This window comes from Microtus oregoni, unplaced genomic scaffold (assembly GCF_018167655.1).
Source record: "Microtus oregoni isolate MIOR12 unplaced genomic scaffold, Mior012 000048F_ref0000485, whole genome shotgun sequence".
In the NCBI taxonomy this organism is placed as follows: Eukaryota; Metazoa; Chordata; class Mammalia; order Rodentia; family Cricetidae; genus Microtus; species Microtus oregoni.
The window spans coordinates 17,362,924-17,382,467 of record NW_024543222.1 but is presented as its reverse complement, the minus strand read 5'-3'; the positions used below and the strand labels follow the sequence as shown (position 1 = coordinate 17,382,467).

Below are 19,544 nucleotides of genomic sequence, written 5' to 3'. Positions count from 1 at the left end.
TGTGTGTGTGTGTGTGTGAAGTCGGGCAGTAATGGCAAACGTCTTTAATCCTAGCACTCAAGAGGCAGTGGCAGGTGAATCTCTACGACTTTGAGGCCAGCCTGGTCTACAGAGAAAATTCCAGGATGGTCAGGACTTTTACACAGAGAAACCCTGTCTGGAAAGGCAAAATAAAATAAAAGTGTGTGTGTGTGTGTGTGTGTGTGTGTGTAAAGTGAGCATGTCAGTGTAACCATGTTGTCTTGTTTTGGGAGCTGTGTATTGAACACAGGCCTCATATGCTAACCACATGTTCTACTTCTAAGCTATGCTCCAGGCTGTAGATCTATATAATATTTTTTTTTGCAATATCGTGGTTGTTTTTAGGGATCTTAAGGACAGTCACATGTCCTTTAAGGCTCATTACTTGACAATGCTATTGCCAGCTCTTTCTAAATTTTTGCAGAAACATGTTCAGATAAGCAGATTAATTGCTGGCTTTACATATAATTTTTAGCATCTGGATGATAGCTCGCTGAATGGACTTCTCTTAGCTTATTTGCAGATACCTACCTGATATTTAGATTGTTTCTAACAGTTCACATTATTATAAACAATCTCTTTCTTTGCAATATTTCCTGACAATACATTTTTGCTAGGGGAATTGCTAGGTCATTGAAAAAACTATGTAGGTTTAAAAGCACAGCCATGTCCTATTGACATGTAGTGAGGATGGCACCAAAGTTGGAGACCAGCAGTCTTTTAGGTTCTTGGTTTGCTTCTTTGAAGGCCAGGGGCAGTTAACAACCAATGCTGGCTTTCTCCAAGGATTTTCTACACCAAGATGCAGCGTTGCTGCGGTTTAGGCATGGTGGGCTAGAGACCTGTTCAAGCTAAGCTTCCAGCCTCGCTGCCCCTGCAGGGTCTTCCACTTCCCAGGCAGGCCCTAGGATTCCCCCCCCCCCCGTCCTACTCCACACCCTCCCCCTAGCAGGGGAAGGGCGTGTTAGGGAACAGCTCAGGCGAGCAAAGATTGCACCATCGACTGTTTGTAAAGGAAGTCGACAAAGCGCAGAGAACAAAATCATAGATCCACACATCCAGGTCCTGCAGCAGCCGGGATCCGGGTTACACTCATTTCATTACTTGGCGCAGAAGTCGGGCCCCTTCTTGGCCACCTCCGCCCCAGCCTAACCTTGGGTTGAGTACCGTCCCTTTAAGGAGCTGTCACGGTGGCGCTATTGGCCCCTCCCATCTGGGGGGAGGACCAACTAGGAGGGGAGGGGTTCGTGGCTGAAGCCCGAGTGGGGGGGGGTCTGGGTCTATTTTTAGCTCGGGGTCGGGTCACGTGACGGGAGTGACGTCTCTGAATGTTGTTGTTGGTGGCGGCGGCGAGCGGAGCCGGAGGAGCTGCCGCAAAGATGGAGGAGCCGTCGAGGAGGCGCTGCCGCCGCTGCTGCCGCCGCTGCTGCCGCCGCCGCCCGCGAAGCCGGAGCTCGAGCCGCAGCGGGTGAGCGCGCCGCATCCGCCGGGACCTTACCTCCCGTAGCCCCGGGACGCCCAGCTGCGCTCGGTCCTCCCGCCGTCGCTGCCCGCTGGCTCCCTGCTCCCCTGTCCTTCCTCCAGGCGCGCGCGCCGAACCAGCCCGCACCCCCAGGGGGTGTCGTGGGGCTTGGGAGCGTCGCCTCTGACTCGCCGCGCGCGCCCCTCCCCACCCCTCCCTTGCAGGGCTCCTTCTCTGCAGGTAAGGGAGGGGCCGATCTTCCCGCACCCCGCGCCCCTAAATGGCCCGCAGACCAGCCGGGGATGTCTGATTTGTCTCCTCCCTGGCAGTTCATAATCCGTTGCAACAGCGATTTGAGCCTTGCACCTGGATTCTGGGCAGACCCTCTTTTCACTGGACACCCCTTTCTTGTTACTTTGCGGTGAGGGGCGCAGCCCACCCACCGTGCTTCTCCAAGTGGCTAAGAATCTACGCTTGATTTTATGCCCTTGACGTCCATGCAGGTGAAAGGGGACTGCGGGGGGCCACCTTACTTCTCTGTGCCATTAATCTCACCCCCTCGCCTGTGAGGCGTTACTGCGTTCATTACCACCCTCTTCTGTCTGACACCCTTGAGCTCAGGAAAAAGCTGGGAGATGAATTGGTGGTCTTCCTTGGCGAGGGTAGATCCCTACCCCCCACCCAGTTTTCATCTTGGGTTTGTTTCTCATGGGGCAGGGGTTCTGATAGTGCCTTGTTAACTTGGGGGAGTCGGCTTCCCCACCCCACCCATCCCTGAGGCCCTCAGGAAGATGAGAACTGGCTGGGTGATAAGTAATTGATCTAGAAGCTGGGGGCGGGGAGTAGGGTGTGCTTCATTTCAGGGAGAAGGTGACCACTTGATGTCCCTGCGTTTGGCCCTTCTAAGATGCGCTTTGTTCCTGAAGAGGAAGGGTAGAGGCTGCAGTCGCTTTTGGGGTGTGAGGAAGGGACTCAGCGCTCTGACAGTGACCACTATGCTTCTGGGACCTGGAATTAGCTTTGGATCTTGGGGACAGGAATGAAGAGAGGGGTTTAGGGTTCAATGGGAGGGGAAGATAGAGCCAGATCCTAGGAACAAAAGGAGGTAGGGGGTGGGAGATTGAGAGGACTTTGGGTCCTGTTGGCTCTCCACTTTGGTGCTAAGGTTGTAGGCAGGGAGGCACCTCAGTTTCTGAAGCCCAATAACACTGGGAGCCAGGAGCCCATGTAGGGTGTTGAGAGGGGTCTGTGGATGAGCCATGTTGGGGGCTGCCTGCTTTTTTCTTCCAATCTTCCCTTTCCTTTCCTTTCCCTCCTTGAACAACAAAGCTTGGGGAGAACTTGGTTTGCTTCCTCCTTCTTTCTTAAACCTTCTCTCGCCCTCCTTCCACTTAGACTTGGATCTGGACTAGGTCTTGTCAAAGATGAGAATAGCTGAATTAAATGAGTAGGCTCCTAGCATCTCTTGACACACTGGGGGCCAGAGAGGTCCCAGATGCACGTTCCGGGCAGGGGGCGGCACGTAGAAAATGACTGGTCTGGGCCAGTCCCTCCTCTTCCTCAGTGTTGTCCTCCAAGGAACATGAAATCTGGAGTGGGGGTAACGGTGTCACATGCACCTCCCTCCCCAAGTCGCAGCAGAGATAAGAGCTTTGCTTTCCGTTTCTTAGGGGTGATAGCGGTGTGCTTAGATATGGGGGCTTGGGGATGGGGTGCCCTTGTTTCCGTATGGCAGAGGAGGGGGCGCAGCCTCAGGAGCTGGGGGTCATGCAGTTGGTGCTGAAGTACCAGCTGCTCTTTAATAATGAAGTCTTCCTACTCACATCCCTTTGAGGAGGGATGTCTGGAACACAGCATCAGGCTCAGCCAGCCTGCTAGAGGACTCATTCCTGTTGGGGGGTGGTGTGAGAAAGACAGTGGGGGGGGCGGCAATTTTTGGCACTTTGGAGCGTGTTGCTTGCTCATGAATGAAAACCTGATGCAGCCCGTGAGGGGCCTATTGTAGCTGACTTTGGCTAATTAAACTTTCTCTCCCTTTCTTCTCCCCCTGCCCACCTCACCCCAGCCCCAGCCTCAGCCCTTTCTTGAATAGGAGCCCTGTCTGGTAGTGCTGGGGTGGGGGGAGTATCATCATTGTGTCTGAGGTTTTAGGGCAAACAGACCCTGTCTAATGCCCTCTGTCTCCACCTCCTCCCTTCCCCCTCTTTTTTTTTTCTAGAAATAGCAGCCTCCTCCATCTGGCTTGTGCAGATGCCTGGAGCTGCGTCTGAGCAGACAAACAGAAATGGGCCGATTGCAAAAATGAATTTGTCAGCCTGGTGCCTTTTTTCCCTCCCTTGTTGCCTTCCTCCTTTCCCTAGTTTGGGGCCTGCATGGCTTCCATCCTCCTGGACTTCTGTTGGCTCAGCTTGGGGGGGTGGGAGGCCCAGGGTAGTGGAAGCTCCAGGAGGAGGCTGGGAGTAGTTGTCTACCATGGCTGGAGTTGGAGGAGCTGAGATGAGAAACCGCTGGTGCCTTTGGGTGGGATACGTCTGGGCTTTGAGCTTTGCCAGGCAGTGAGGGTTGGGATAAGTGAAGCCTGTCTCATCGATGCAGAGGCTGTGTTTCAAACTGCTGGGCCCTGTTCTCTATGACATAGGGTGTGGCCCCTGACCTGAGAGTTGGCCCTGGGCTGGGAGTTCAAGCCTCTCTCAGGCTGAGAGTTGGCGCGTGGGGAGTGGGAGGCATGGTGATTGTGGAGGGGAATTTGGAAGGAGCTGTCTGAGGGACAGGATCTCTGTAGGAAGCTGTAGTGAACTTGTGGCCCTTGGACATTGCACGGCTCTGGTCACCTTTTCTTGTGTGCACGACCTCCCACCTTCCGCTGGAGTTTTTATTGCTAGTGACTGAAGTGGGGTTGCCTCCCTAGGGTTTCTGCCTTCTTCACCTGAGCAGAGCCTGTAGGTGGAGGTTCTGCCCTTCCCTGCACTATTCCTTGCCCCAGTACTCTGGATGGAGTACAAGGTAGGTTCAGACCCTGGACTAGTCAGGAAAAAGGACAGAGTTGAGAGGGGAGCAGGGTCTTGGGGGTGCTGGAGGTGTACACTGGGTTGTTGTCCCTGTGGGGGGTAGTTCATCAGGCACAGAGCTCCCAGCCCCCAGCCACCCACAGAGACCTTCTTGTGACAGTAGTGGGCCACATCTCTGCTGAAGAGGCACGAAGGGCTCAGGCTGTCCGCTCTTCCCTTGCCCCATCCTAATTGGGCTGTGAAGGCTTCTTTGTTTCCCAGGAAGTCATGCTGGTGGTTCTTGTTCACTTGGCAGACCTGTGAAGTGGGGAGATGCCCTTTGCAGGTGGATAGGGCCCCTGGGTCCCATGCTGTGAGGAGCAATGGAACATAAGTCCACCCTGAGCCCACTGTGTGAGTCCAAGGGGCTGTCTCCTTCCACAGTGGTGCTAGGTGAGGATGAGGGGGTTAAGGGCTGAGCGTCACCAGTTATGGGGCCCTTGGGAGCTATTCCTCTCGAGTGTCCTGCCTTGGAGGTTTCTCTCACTAAATAGATGGGTTGTACTACTTAGGCTGCTGCCAGCCGTGGGAATTTCTGAACCTGTGCTCCTCAACCCACGGGAAAGGGTGTGAGCGGGACTGGGCGCCAGCCCTGGTGTGGGCTCCGGCTGAGCTGGCCTGCCCACGCGGGCCCTGCCAGGGCACCAGCAGCCCCACCTGCTGCATTCCTGAACTTGGTCCCAGACCTGTGCAGGTTCTTCTGTCTTCAGCTTCCATCTTTCAGTCCTGAATCCTGATCTGAATATACCTTTCTGTAGCCACAGAGTCCCAAACAGCAGGGAGCAGTGGGCCCAGGAGCCCTGCGTCTTTGCCTGCATTCTTTTGACCCTGCCAAGGAAGGTTGGGGGCTTCTAGGCTCCAACTGGACCTCACCCTTGGGAATCTTTGATGAGGATGGAGGGTTTATAGAGATTTCATACTGGCAGGAGGAGCAGCTATCTGGGAGATAGAGCTGATTGCCTGCTTGGGGTTGGGGAGCAGAGTTAGGGCTTTAAGATTGGCAGCTCTGGTCGCTTCCTGACACTTGCTCTCATAGGGCATTGGAGAGCCTGGCTTCTTTTGGAAGCAAATGAATGAGATCATGTCTGGGTGCATCGAGGGCTGTTTAGGGATTGGTCCAGGTGGGTGCTGCCTAGTGTCTAAGGCTTGAAGATTAACTATGGGGCTAGAGTGTGGACTCTGGCATGACCATGGTTCCATTACTCCGTTGACTTTGGTTACTCTGGGCCTTTTGGTGCCTTTGTCTAAACTGGGGAAAGGTGTCCTTTTTTCTGGGAGAGTCAGTACATGTCAGGTCATTGCTTGACAGGCAGTACACGGGCTGGATTTCATGGTTGCTTCCATAGAGCACAACCCAAGCAACACACAAAGCCCTGGGTTGGGGCCCAGAAACTTCAGCACATCTACAGTGAGTGCTGGGCCTGTTTGATTTTCCCAGTTCATAAAACACACTCTTGTGCCCTGACTCATTGTGGTGTTGGGAAGACAAGAAAGTATGTTTCATTTCCAGAGATGGGTGGCAAAGGCTTCGAACACATGGAGAAGATGCCTGGCCTGAGAGTCCCAGAACTGCTGGTCTGGGTGTCAGTTCCTTCCTGAACTTAAAAAATTGTTTGTTTGGTTTTGAAGAAAGGGTTTCTTTGTGTAGCCTTGGCTGTCTTAGAACTAGTTCTGTAGACCAGACTGGCCTCAAACTCACAGAGATCTGCCTGCCTCTCCCTCCCAAGTGCTGGGATTAATGGCATGCACCACTACCACTCAGCTGAATTTTAAGCATTTTATTATTACTATTATTATTATTGTTGTTGTTTTTGTTTTGAAACAGGGTTTCTTTGTGAACTAGCTCTGTAGACCAGGCTGGCAGCAAACTCAGAGATCCACCTGCCTCTGCTGGGATTAAAGGTGTACACCCCCCGCCCCGCTTATTAATATTTTTAAATTACATTTATTTGTATGTGTAGATGTATATGTGTGGGTGCGTAGATGGCACAATGAATACATGGAGGTCAGAGGACAACTTTTATGAGTTGATTCTTTCCTTCTACCATGTGGGTAGGACTGAACTCAGGTCATCAGGCTTGGCAGCAAGCACCTTTACCTGCTGAGCCTGCTCACTGGCCCTGCCTGGTGTTTTTTGGAGGCAGGATCTCCAGTAGCCCTGGCTAGCATTAAGTTTACATAGTCAAGTTTGACCTTGAACTTCTGATCCTCCCAAGGCGTGTGCCAAGGTACCCAGTAGCTCTCTCCCTGAACTTCTGTGAGGGATCCCAGGTCAGTTCAGTCTTTCCCGTTGCCACAAATTGTGGCCAGAATCTTCCTATACATTGTTGGTGACTTAGGCACCTTCCGGAGTCTGTAAGGGCTCCACACCTGGCAATGCCTGCAGAGATTGATGTGGCCATTTCCTGTCCCTTGGGTATCAGGAAGAGAAGAAATAAGAGTCCAGTCCAGTTCTGTTTTTCCTGTGTGCCCTGGTCAGGTGGCCCTCCCTCTCTTCCCAGGTACAAGCTGACCGCTCCAAGGTCTCCCTTGGCTCTCAGAGTCCCGAGTTAGGGACCGCTAACCCTGCTCCGTCTCTCCCCAGGGATGCCGTTCTGAGTGCCTGACTGCCTCACCCCGAAGGATGGCCTTGGATGGGCATTAGAGGCATTGCGGCCCCGGGCTCCTGTCCCATCCGTCTGTCTGTTATCGTCTGTCTCTCTTGACATCACCGCAGCTCCACCCCCTCCCGTCCCAGCCCCCAACGCCAGCTTCCTGCAGGCCCAGAGCCGGCATGAACTCTCCCAACAAGTCGGGTAAGAGCTGTGAGGTTGGAGAGGAGCCTCCTGGGGCAGTTTTGGATACAATGGGCTGTGTGGGTTTCCTGCCCAGGCCAGCTGACTGCCAGTGTCTGAGCTGTCAAGGATTGAAGGGGTAAAGAGTAGAGAACTCACCAAAAAAAAAAAAAAAAAAAAAAAAAAAAAAAAAGGCCAGAGGCCAACTGTGAGGCAGACCTGGGAATCAATGGCTCTGGGCCTGGGTCTCCCTCTGCCCCCATGCCTGCCTTCAACATGAGAGCTTTGGGTACCTGAGATGGTGGTGTGAATCTCTCCGGGTAGCCTGGGACAGTGTTAGAAGCATTTCCCTGGATGCAGCTGAATGTTTGTGCTACTTCTTGTGGTGGTGGCTTTTTCCCTTGCTGGAGTGTCTCTTGTTCCATACCTTTTTTCTGGTGGAGCCTCTCAGGGCCTTATGCCTTAGGCTTGGGTATACATTGTGGGGAAGTCTTGGCCTTCTGCTGAGTGCAAAATAGATCACCCTCTTCCTCTTGGTAGATTCCTAAGCTGGGGTCATGGCTCCCGTTCCTCTCTGTTGGGACCCTGCTCAGTGCTGCCAGGAATAGTTTGTGGGTGGGACTCTAGGTAGCTTTCTGTTTGGGTGTGTCCGGATGTGTGCCCCTGAGGATAGATCCAGAAGTCTCGAGCTGGACCCTCCAGAGTTTCCCAGGAGGTTACAGGTTAGTGTGGTCAGAGTAGTAGCTGCCTTTTGTCCTCAGCTATCTCGTCCTGCAGTGTGACAAGTCCTGCATCTATCCTGTCCAACTTCAGTCCTTCCCAGCACACCCTGTCCCTGCATCGTTTTCTGCAAGCATGGATAGATGAATATTTTCCCTCTTAAGAGAAAGGGAAGTTGAAGGCATTGGATAAAAACTGAACTGCAAGAAGAAGGGAGAATCCCACCGCAGCTTTGTTCCCTCGTCACCTTCTTTCTGTGTTTGTGGCTCCTCCTGGGGTCGACCTGTTCTTGCTTTTGTTCAGCCCCTAAGGGTTGCACCAGGCAGGCTCTAGAGCTCTGGCTTCCTGTCTCATCCTCTTAGGCTGGATGGTGAGAGGGATGGAAGAGGCCCGATGACTGTTCACCGGTCCCTCAGTTCTGCTCTTTGCACGTCAGGCGTGACTGGCAATAATGCTGCTTGCTTCCTTTCTCTGAGCCACTTTCATATCTGCTTCACATGGGGGTTGGGAGCTGACCCTTGACCAGGGGCACAGAAGCTGCCCGGGGACATCTGTTGGTGGCTTGGGAAGGACATTTCTTAGCATTAAGTAGGGTTTTGTTCTCTAGCAGTGGAAGGTTATCATAATCCACTCAGGGTGAGAGATTTACTAGACTGTATTCTAGACACCAATGGTCCAGGTTCTCCTCCTGCCATCCTCCCAGAGCTGGCAGATGTGCATCAGCTTGGCATCTGAGCTCTGGCAGGATAGGCATCCTTGGTGACCTGCCTCCTGGTTGGCTTTCCAGCTGCCCCCAGCAGGGGGAGATGCTGTCTTTTCCATGTATGGGAGGGGGGGGACACAGAATATAGAACTTCTTTTTAGGACCGGTGAGAGGCATCAAAACAGGGGTCTTTGCTTATGGCAAGAAGTGAACTGCTGTGGCCCTTCCCATAGTTTTTCCTACGGTTCTGGGGCTGGCTACTCTAGTGGGCTCCAGCTGCCCTCTGCCATGGAGACAGCCAGTCTGTACACAGCTTTTCCTCTTTGAGGGGCTCAGCATCTATTCTCTGAGTTCAGCTGGCATCTGGATTGGGGCTGTTGATGCCCAGAGGCTGGCAGAAGCTGAGAATACATGCCTTGGAATTCCACAGAAATAAAGTGAAACCCCAATTTGTAACCAGAGCCCCTACCAGAGCCCCTAGGTGTCCAGTTCCCTGTGGACATCTAGCAGAAGCCCCCTCCCCGCCAAAGAAAGAGAGATTTGAAGCCCTAGGGCAGGCAGCAGACAGGAAGGAGTGATGAGTGTGACCCATCGCCTCCACATCCTGGCCCCACTTGCTCTCTTCTCCCTAGGGCAGTCAGACGCAGGGTAGGGTACAGCAGTTCGCTTTCTCTCTGTCCTCTGCTTTCTCTCACCATAAGAACTTTTGGTTTGACAAGTCCTTGCTTGGCATCACCAACGAGGCTGGGCTGGTGGAACAGAGCAAGAAGCCAGGAAATAGTCCATCCCTGTCATCCCAGCCTGTAAGTCAGCATGCAAGTTCCTGCTGAGGGGTAGCAGGTGGAGATTAAGTGATCTGCTTCTGGGCCCACCACTTCAGGCAGTGGGCACTCAATTTGTATACTTCTGGGATGGGCTGCATGCCAACGCTTGACCTCATCTACCTCTCTGTTCATCTGAGGATTCTGCTTCCCAGAAGAGGCCGCTCTGCTCCTGTCTACTTTCTACCTTTCTCTTTCGGCAGAAGAGGGTGCTTTTTTTTTTTTTTTTTTTTTTTTTTGAGGCAGTGTTTCTCTGTGTAGCTCTGTGTAGTCCTGGCTGTCCCAAAACTCACTCTGTAGATCAGACTAGTCTTGAACTCACAGAGATTTCCTGCCTCTGCCTTTGAGTGCTGGGATTAAAGGCGTGTGCCATCACCGCCCAGCTCCCCCCCCCCCTTTTTTTTGTGGTCAGGCATTCTTTATTTTTCTGGACCCAGTGCTGTCTATACATTCTCCTCCATGGGGTTAAAGACCGATCGAATCTGTAGCAGTCTGATTTGGCCTCACTGGCTTGAAGGAGCCTCCCTGGGACCTAGGACCTCGACTGCCCTGGCCATACCCTGTTCTTGGTGCCATTGCTCATAGAGGGACAAGAATGTGGCCTGCCATGTGATCCTGTCTGGGTGTTTGTTGGTGGGGCCCTGGAGGAGGCATCCAGGTTCCCGATGCCCAGCGTGGGAGGGAGATGAGCCTCACGATAACACCTGTCTGCCCAGCACCTCCTCGCACCCTCTACACTTTCTCTCCTTCCCTTTCCCAGGAGGGAGGGCGGCTGCCCCCTCCCTTTGGGGTGACCAGAGAAACTGGGGCATGGGTGTGGGGTGGAGCCAGGAACCTTGGCGTCCTGTCTCCCTGCCTCAGGCTCTGCTTCTGAGCCCCTGGGAGGGCAGCCAGCCAGCCAGGAGGAGAAAGTGGGTCAGTGCTGGCCTGGGCAGGGGTCTGGGGAAAAGACCCTTGGTTTCCTTCTCTACTGAGGTGCCTTAACAGGTTGGAATCTGTTCTTTTTTTCTCTGCCTTGCTTCATCATCCTAGAGGAATTGAAGGCTTAGGACTGGATGGTGAGAGGAGTCAGGGTCAACCCAGAGGGGAGGTAGATGCCAAAGGAGATATCCACATTTTTCTTGTAGTTGGTTTTAAATGAGAAGATTCCGCCAGTACCTAACCGTGGACCTGGCTCATGGTAGTTCCTAGGCCATAATGATGGGTCCCAGCATGACTGTGTTCAAAGGATAAAACTAGAGGGTAGTAGGCAGGGTTGATGTTTCCGAGGCATCTCACAGGCCAGGGTCTCAGGGCCAGCCTTAGGCTTTTTTGACTGCACGAAGCAGTACTTCTCTGCCTATTCAGTCAGGGCTCCATGCCAGCTTTTGGGCCAAGGAAGTGAGGGCTGGAAGAGCTCAAGGAGGTAGCATTGGGCTCTCCCGTCTGCCCCAGCTTTAGAGGAATTGGAGGCCATAGTGTAGCCTTGGAGGAGGTGGAGGTAGTGCTGCTGGGGAGGATAGAGCTGGTTCTGTAGCCCAAACTGGGCTTGAACTTGATACTGCTGGCTATGGATGTGTTTCATGAACCACGTCTTTAGTTGAGTACTCTGTGAGATTTGTGGGCTAGGACTTCAGAGTTGGAGATAGGAATGGAGATGCAAGCAGAAAGAGGGGCATTGTAGCGGTGAAGGTTGAGGTTAACTATTAGGAAGACTTTGTTACATTGTCTCCATCTTGGAAGAAGAAAGATGCCTGTCTTCCCTCCCGCTAGACCTGTCTCTCATGTTTCCTTGGGGGATTTTGGGAACTGCATTGAAGACATTTTTCTTCCTAGTAGAAGTTATGGTGGGGCTGACTGTTGTCCCTGAGCCCACACGCGGTAAAAAAGAGAATCCTTGTTACCAAGTTTGATAGCTTAAACCTGTAGTCCCAGCAGGGGTTAAAGCTGAGTCAGGAGGATCGCAGTGAGTTTGAGGCTAGTCTCTGCTACTGAATGAGACCCTGCCTCCAAATTTAAAAAAAAAAAAAAAAAAAGGAAGGAAGAAGAAAGGGAGTCCGTTTTGACATCAGGCTAATCTAGAGTCTGAGGGCCTTGCTCTCAGGTTGTCATGGCTGCTGACCTCCCTTGAGCAGGACTCCCTGCCTCTCTCCTGTGCCTGGGGCAGGTAGAGTGAGCCAGGACAGGGCTAGCCAGCCCTTCTGGTTGTTCCCAGCGTGGGTGGGTGGAGTGCTGGCTGGGAGAGGCTGCTGCCCCTGGCTTTCAGGGCTCCCTTGTGTCTGCTGCCTGTGGCTCTCTTGGAGGGCACCCTGGTCTTCCCTCCTGTTCTCAAGAGGACCTAGTGGGCCAGGATGCAGTTGGGGAAAGGGTGGTCCACAGGTGATGTCTTCCAGCACCAAGCGCCTGGGTTGCTCAGCTCTGCTACCTTTTCTTCTAGAATCTGCCCTGGCTGTAGCATCAGACCCCTCCCAGTTTGGTTCCTGGTCTCCCTCTGGGAACCAAACTCCTGTCCCCATCAGCATCTGCCTCTCACCATGCTCAGGAAAGCTTGCCTCTACCATTCTCATCTATGGTTTTCCTACCTGAGGGAGGAGGCCCTTGCTATCCTGGCAGAAGCTTGGGAGCCACAGCCACCGTGTCCTGTCCTTGGTTAGACAGCTTCTCCCAGGCTTCTGACAGTAGGGTGAGGTCATCCAGTCTAGAGAGAGGACAGGTGTCCCTGGCTCCATGCCTGGAGTGGGGGGCAAGGAGGGGCCAGGAGGGGTCCAAAATAGCAACTGTGACGTCAGACAAGGGGAGGAAGATACAGACCCAGGAATAACCAGTCTATTAAAAGGCTCCTGTGAGGTCAGGGGGCCAAGTTGGTAGGAGGCACAACCTGGGGAGAAGGGGCAGGTCATCAGTGGGGAGTGCTGGCAGGTGGCACCAACTTTGGTGGCACAGTGGCCATGGCCCAGAGAGCTGAGACTACTCCACCAGGCTAGGATGCTAATAGTTTTATGACTAACTGGAAGGCCTCCAACCCCAAGGCTTTCTATTTGGGCTCTGGAGATCCTTGTCCCTGGGGCAGACTGTGTATGTCTTTGCCTGTCAGGTATGGTGGTCAGAACCTCAGAACTGCATCCCTCTCATGGGAGCATCTCTATGACCGGAGTGACTTTCATCTTGCTGGACCTCAGTTTCCCCCATCTTGGCCTCTTTCTGGAGGTCACTGTTAGCATGAAGGCGATGGTGTTTGTGATGCCCTCAGCATGGGCACTGGGTACCTTGCCAGAAAAACATTGATTGAGCTGAGAATGGGCAGGTGCTGTCCAGCCCCCTGCCTGGGCTGGGCAAGGCCTGCCCAGAGAGTCTCTCGGCTCTGGATCTCTGAAAGAAAGCCCGGAAAGCCCGACTGCCAGAGGTGGCACTCTAGAATGGGTGGGAGAGAGCTGCCACCCTCCTGCTATTTAGGGTCCCCCTGATAGTAAGAGTGTAGGGAGGCATCTCCCAGCTCTGTGGGAAGGCAGCAGTTAAACAAACTCCACAGGCTGTTAGGAGGAGGTGTGAGGTTAGTCCAGGTGGCTGGTTGTCTGTCACCTCTCCCTAGTCTTTTTGATTCTTTTCCTTACTTTGCACGGAAAGGGGGACAGTGGCAGATCCAGGCTGGCTTCTTGGTGTCCGATCCATTGTTTGCCCACAGCAGTAACCAGAGCTGATCCCAGATGCTGGGTCCCCTGCCTGCACCCTTCACTAGTCCAGCCACTGGCCACCCAGGTCTGTGGCCTTGGCCCTGAGTGCAGGCCACCCCAGTCCCCCCTCCCCCTTGACTGGCGCTTCCTCCTGGGGTGGAACGCGCCTCCCCCCATGGGGCCTCCGCCAGGCCTGGGCTCCTGGCAGCCAGCCGGCGGCTCCCTGAGCATGCTCCACCTATTTATAGACAGGGCCCTCCCCCAACTGCTATTTCAGTCTCCTGCCAGCTGCCGGCGGCTCATTCGGGGAGGAGGAGCAGGGAGCCAGGCCCAGAGCTGTCACCGGTGGCGCTGGGAGGGAACACAGAGAGCCTGCCTGCCCACTGAGCTCCCCTTCCTGTCCCCTGAGCACCCAGCCATAGCCCAACTCCTGGAACCTTTGGACGGGCCTTGGTCCATGCTCCTGTAGTAGAGAGCCCGCCTACAGCCTCATTAGCCTCCCTGCCTCCGCTGCCTCCAGAGCGCCCAGGCCGGATGAGGCGCCTCCTTGCCTTGTGGGTCCCAGCGGCAGTGGCCTGAGGGAGTCCTTGAGCAGCCAGCTGGCCCAACTGACCACCTTCCCCTCACCGGCTTCCGCCTCGGGCGGCCCCTCCCTGGCATGCTGCTGGTGCCCAAGGCACAGGGGCTCGTGGAGATGCTGCAAACCATCTATGAGACCGAGTCCTGTTTCTCAGCAGATGGCATATCAGGCCGGGAACCATCCTTGGAAATCCTGCCACGGACTCCTCTGCACAGCATCCCTGTGGCAGGTAAGTGGCTCTGTGTCCCCACCTGCCCTCAGATCTCGGGCATCCTGCTACCTGGATTGAGCATCTTACCGTGAGCCTTGCCCCACTGGGGTCTTGCTTCAGACTTTCTTGAGAGTTCCATGGATTGGAAGAGCTGTGCTTCTAGGGCAGTCTCTCTTCCCTCCTTTTCACCCTGCCTCCTAGCCACCTTCTGCTGCATCCCTCTGGTGCCTTCGCCTCCAGCAGGATCAGCTCAGCTGTGAGGGGCTGGGGCTTTCTAGAGGATTCTGGCCTAGTTGGCACTATGGTCAGAGGGGAGGAAGTGGGTCAGTGACCTGTGTTCAGGCTCTCTGCTTCCCACAATTGAGCAGAAGAAGCATGCACCTGGGGTACCTATAAGAATCAGAAATGTCCTGGCTTTTGTGGCTTGGTTTGACCTGGTCAGGGTACAGTGACTTTGGCAAGTTTTTGGTCAGGAGACTTCTGCGATTGGACCTTTAAGGAGGAGGCTCAATGGGATAGGATAGAGCAGAGACTAGCAGCTGGGATGTTAAAGGATTGTGGCTGCCGTAGTTCCTAGCTCCCTGCTGTCTCGTCCAGTTCCTGACGACAGAAAAGTGGTACTTTGACTCAGGTGTGCTTGAAGATGCCCTAATGTAAGCTTGGGGATTCCTAGCCCTGCCACCTTCTCTGGGGAAACTTTTTTGATCCTTGATGGGAGGTGGAGTCACCCCAGAGCTGGCCACTCCTTCTTTCACTCCCAGGAACCTGTTGGCAGCATCAGGCCCTTCTGGTACAGCCTCCCTACCAGGCTGGCACCACAAGATGCTTCCTCCAGGGAGGGGCCTGTTGGACCCATGCCCGCTTGGCCCCTCCTGGCAGTGACTGGCTTGGTACTTCTGAGAGAGAGAGAGAGAGAGAGAGAGAGAGAGAGAGAGAGAGAAAATATATGTGTCTGTGTGTTAGAGCCCTTGACTCTGGATATGTGGGTGTGGATCTGAAGGGTCCAGTTAGAAGGTGGGAGCTGTGTGCTTCTCTGGGTACCTGTGATTTGAATGATTGGCTCTCAGCTGTCCAGGGATAAGGTTGCAGTAGGTTTGGGAAATGTCAGAAGGGTGTTTTGAGAAGATTCGGAGACTCCTAGGGACATGATTTGCTGTCTGCCTGGACATGGATGAGGATGTCCACTTAGTCCCCTCTTCTAGGGCATAGTTGTGGAGACCAGCCCAGCATTGTGCCCACCAGGTCTCTAGGATGGAGCTCCAAAGGCTGTTTCTTGCCCAGGGCTAATTGAGCTACAGCCCCTGTCCTCAGCATCCAAACCTGGGCCTGTGGGTGTTAAGGTGGGCTCCTGGGAGGTGAAGGAATGTCTGAAGAGCATCACCTAGGGTGGCCACTAGTTGTCCACTCGTTCTGCATTGAGCCACCAGATGACCCCAAGTTTCCTCTTATTTACTTGTCTTCTTTGAAATTGGACCCCAGAAATCCTGAGAGTTTAGGGCCATGTTCTTTCTGTCCCTGAGTATACCCCAGCCAATCCCTCTCTCCAGATCCCCAACCTGCCTTCTGAGCCATGGCACAGCCCCTGCTGGCAGGAGGGAGGTGTGAGTCACCCAGGCAGCTCAGGGAGAGGGCTGAGAATGTTCCCCTGAGCAGCTCTGATGCTGTGTCTGTGACGCTGCTGGGGACAGATATAGGCCTGGAGCTTGGCTGCCTTTTTTTTTTTTTTGGACTCTGGAATGTAAATAGACATTTCAAATAGAAACACTTTAACCTTTGGGTTAAGAAAAAAAAATCCACCCTAGATAAACATGGCCATGAGGGCCCAGAAGCCTGGTGTTTCCCTCCTGTCCCTTGTCCCTTCTTACACGCTCTTCTTCTGATTTCTTGAGCAGCCTCCAGACAAGATGCAAAAACCTAAGACTGAAAAAAGCTGGTTTCCAAGGGTGCTTTCTTGGATGGTGTTTCTGGTTTCCCCAGCCCAAGGAACTGGAGAAGTAACTCTTCCAAGTTGCTGCCTCTCTGACCCTTGTAGCAGCAAGTCCTGGGAATTCTTATTTGGGGGCAGCTTTTGCTCCCTGTGCTGTCTTGTTGGCTGCCAACACCCAGCACCCAACACAGTGGGTGGCACCTAGATGAATGAGTGTTGCATGAGGGGGCGGAGGCCCAACCTTTTGGCAGGATGCCCGGGCGCTATTCTGGGTCTTGACCTGGTGGCTGAATAGAGACAGCTACGGTGGGCACCTAAGGGTAAATCAGTTCAAGAGGGACAGACACACTCTGCTCTTCCTGCTTAAGGAAGGGACAAGGAGACAGTTTCTGCTCCCACTGCTGGTGACTGGCGGCCTCTCTTGACAGATGGGTGGCTCTATCTAGCTACCCTGTCCCTGCCCCGTGCACAGTGGGCACCTCCACTTGGCCTTTAGCTCCACTGTGGGATTCCCAATGACCCAGAGTTGGGCTCTGATTTTCCCGTTTCTTTCTGGTTGAGCTGAGTCCTGGACACTATGAGAAGGAATGGCAGAAGAGGGAACTTCTCTGCCCCCTGAGGAAGGTATGGATCTGGCGTGTGCCAGGAAGGAAGGAATGTTCTGGATGTTGGGAAGTCCCATGGGAAACTGGGGCTTTCCCTGGCTGTTCTTATTTAGGCTCTTGAGGCCATTCCGAGCATGGCTGTGTGTCAGGAATGTGTAGGTGTGAGGATGCCAGGAAGGTAGGAAGGGCAGGACTTGAATGGAACTAATATTGTAACACACGAGGTGACGAGGATACCCGGGACTTTCCTCGCTGGTCTCTTTTAAGAAGGACATTAATAACCCACATTCCATAATTGAGAAGGACCAGAGAAGTCAAAGAACTTACCCAAGATCACAGAATAAGTAGGCATTAGGCATTAAGATTTGAATTCAGGTCTGTCTGTGTGGGGCCATTGTAAATCCTTACAAAAACTTTTACTCACGTTTCTCTCAAGAATGGTCCTTTGTCTGGGTGGGTGTGTCCTTCTACCTAGTGCCTCTATGACTTAGCAACCAGAACATGGACTAGGTTTAACTCCAGTTCATCCCTTCAGCTGGGTGCCCATCTGCAGTATACAACCTTGACAATCTTATGTGGTAGGCCTGTCTGTGTGCCTCCAAAGATTGTGCTCCTAGAGAATGGGCCCATTCTGGCTCCACTCCTGGGCTGTTTAAGAGTAGTTGTTGTTTTTTTTTTTCCTCCCTATAAATGCTTGGAACCACTTAGCCAATTATCTCTCTCCCTGCAGGCACTTTGACTCAAAGGAAGATGAGGGCTTGGGAACAGAGTAAAACACCCACCCGTACAGACAGCCTTCTTCTGCCCCTATGTCCTCCTACCTCATCTTGTTTTTGAGACCCTCAGCTGTCCCTTCCCCTCTGCACAGCTGCCAGACAGGAAATCAAATTAACCGTGTCCGCACACAGCTGTAACAGCTGTCAGACTGTCAACAGGAGAGAGCGCAGGCAGTCCAGGAAAGCTGTGAGACAGTGGATCTTTGAATTGCAACAGAATCACCAAGGGGATGTGTTCGGATGCAGGTTCTGAGTCTGTGCGCAGCTCAGGAGGCAGCATTTAAACTCCTCCTCTGGTGGTTCTGATGTAGAGCGGGTTGGAGTCTGAGCTGTCTCACATGTTCAGTGGCAGACCTTGGTGGGAGAAAGGCCTATGCAGGGAGAGGCTGGCTGTTACCCTAGACAGGCAAATACAATTCCCAGCAGCCTGGCAGTCTGGACAGAGGATGTTTTGAGATGCCAAGAGCAGGTGTCTGAACTTGAGCAGGGTCGGGGGATGATGGCAAGCAGCCAGGTGGACAGGGTGCCTTGCTGGACGCTCAAGCCTGGGTTGTGCACGGAGAATGGAGGCAGGCCTGCCCTGGGGCCCCTACCTCCACCATTTCCTCCAGGTAGGAGTCAACAGTCCCAGCAACAGCTGCAGGTTTTGCGTGATTATTGTGCCTTTTAATCGCCTGCAGCTTCTGTGCCCAGATCTTTTTGGGGATGGTGGGGAGGTGGGAATCTTCTTTTCTAGATAGTCTCCTAAGATCAGTGCTGACTCCAGGGATACCTTGTGTCCTCCACCTGGATTCCGCATCCCTATAAGGTCATTCAGAGTCTCAGCCTGCCTCCAGCTTCCCCTCCATTTGTCCTCCTCTCTCTTCTACCTTTGGGCTCTGGTAACCTTCGTCTGGATTGCTTGATCCTTAGGGCTCCTTGTTGAATCTCTCACTAAATTTGGCACCAGCCTCCAGGCTTTCCCCTTTTTGCTTTGTAGGGAGCGGGGCAGAGAGAGCCAGGAGAGTCTAGATTAAGCGCTGGCTCCTCTGCCTCCTTTTCAGGTGACCTTGGACAAGCCTGTTCCCTCTGTGGCCTCACTTTCCTCCTCCTGCAGCTGGGGGCGTTGAGTTGCCGAGCTCCTGGGCCTTTTCCTTACTGACATTCTGAGGGTCTCTGAGGTCAGTTTCGTGTTGCTTCTGCCTTGCTGGAGGAAGGGCTGAGGGTCTCCTAGCACCTTGCCCCAGGAGGACAGAGAATAGCCTTGGGAAGAGGTGTCACATAGTGGGACACAGTAAGGTCAAGGATGGGAGGATTTCAGGCTGCTTCAGAGTGTGGGGGTTTGAAAGCAGGATCCAGAGTTTGTGTTCATTGTTCCAGGTGATGTTTTGGGGGGGGGGGGGGATGGATGGGATTCCACCTGCTGAGTTCTGAGCTGCAAAAAGCAGGCAGCGAAGCCAAGGAAATGGCCCTGAAATGCTTAGAGTTGAGAGGACACAGCTCCCAGAACCTCGTCTCTTTCAGTGGCACCTAGCTGCTGGTTTGTAGGAAAGGCTCTGAGGGGACAGGACCACAGAGTAACCTTCAGACAACCTGGATGAGAGCCAAGGCCTTACTGTGGCCGGAGTCTGAGCCTAGTATTCATACAGCCCAAGTGATCTGTGAAGTTGGCCTTACATTTTATTTTGTGTGCTTTTTTTTTTGTTGTTGAAAAAATCAAAACAAAACACATTATTTATTTATTTATTTTAATTTACCTATGTGTATAATTGTTTTGCTTGCTTTGTATGCCTGTGTACCATGTGCATGTCTGGTGCCTGAGGAGGTCAGAAGAGGGCACTGGATCTCCCAGGACTGGAATTACAGGTGGTTAGGAACCGTCGTATGAGTGCCAGGAATTGAACCTGGGTCTCTAGAAAAGCAACTAGTGATCCTAACCGAGCCATTTCTCCACTCCTCTGTGTGTGTGTGTGTGTGTGTGTGTGTGAGAGAGAGAGAGAGAGAGAGAGAGAAAGAGAGAGAGAGAGAGAGAGAGAGAGAAACAGAGAGAGAGAGAGAAACACAAAGAGAGACAAACAGAATGTCTATGTTTGTAGTCCAGGTTGACCTTGAACTTACCTTGTTGCTCAGGGATTCTCCTACCTCTACCTTCTGAGTGTTGGTATATGCCATCATATTTACTGGGTTTTTTTTTGTTTTTTTTTTTTTTTTACCATTTTATTTCCTAGACAGGGTCTGACTATGTAGTTCTGTTTGTCCTAGAACTTC

General features: G+C 53.1%; 1 protein-coding gene and 1 non-coding gene across 7 annotated transcripts in view; one reads left to right on the top strand and one right to left on the bottom strand.

The window, feature by feature from the left end:
- Positions 1-348: 348 nt before the first annotated feature.
- LOC121436368 lies at positions 349-480 on the bottom strand. Its single transcript, XR_005972699.1, has one exon. It is a non-coding gene; the product is annotated as a small nucleolar RNA SNORA33 (small nucleolar RNA).
- Positions 481-1,332: 852 nt separating this feature from the next.
- Hdac5 (histone deacetylase 5) overlaps positions 1,333-19,544 on the top strand; it is a 35,588-nt gene continuing 17,376 nt past the window's right edge. For 2 of the 6 annotated variants that reach the window (XM_041635578.1, XM_041635576.1), the window contains exons 1-3: positions 1,333-1,489; positions 7,115-7,325; positions 13,933-14,007. In XM_041635578.1, the coding sequence (XP_041491512.1) occupies positions 7,304-7,325; positions 13,933-14,007 (97 nt within the window). In that variant the 5' untranslated portion in view covers positions 1,333-1,489; positions 7,115-7,303. Of the gene's footprint in view, positions 1,490-7,114; positions 7,326-13,718; positions 14,008-18,340; positions 18,458-19,544 lie in introns of those variants that run through there. The other 4 variants (XM_041635580.1, XM_041635577.1, XM_041635579.1 and 1 more) reach the window with 4 other exon arrangements.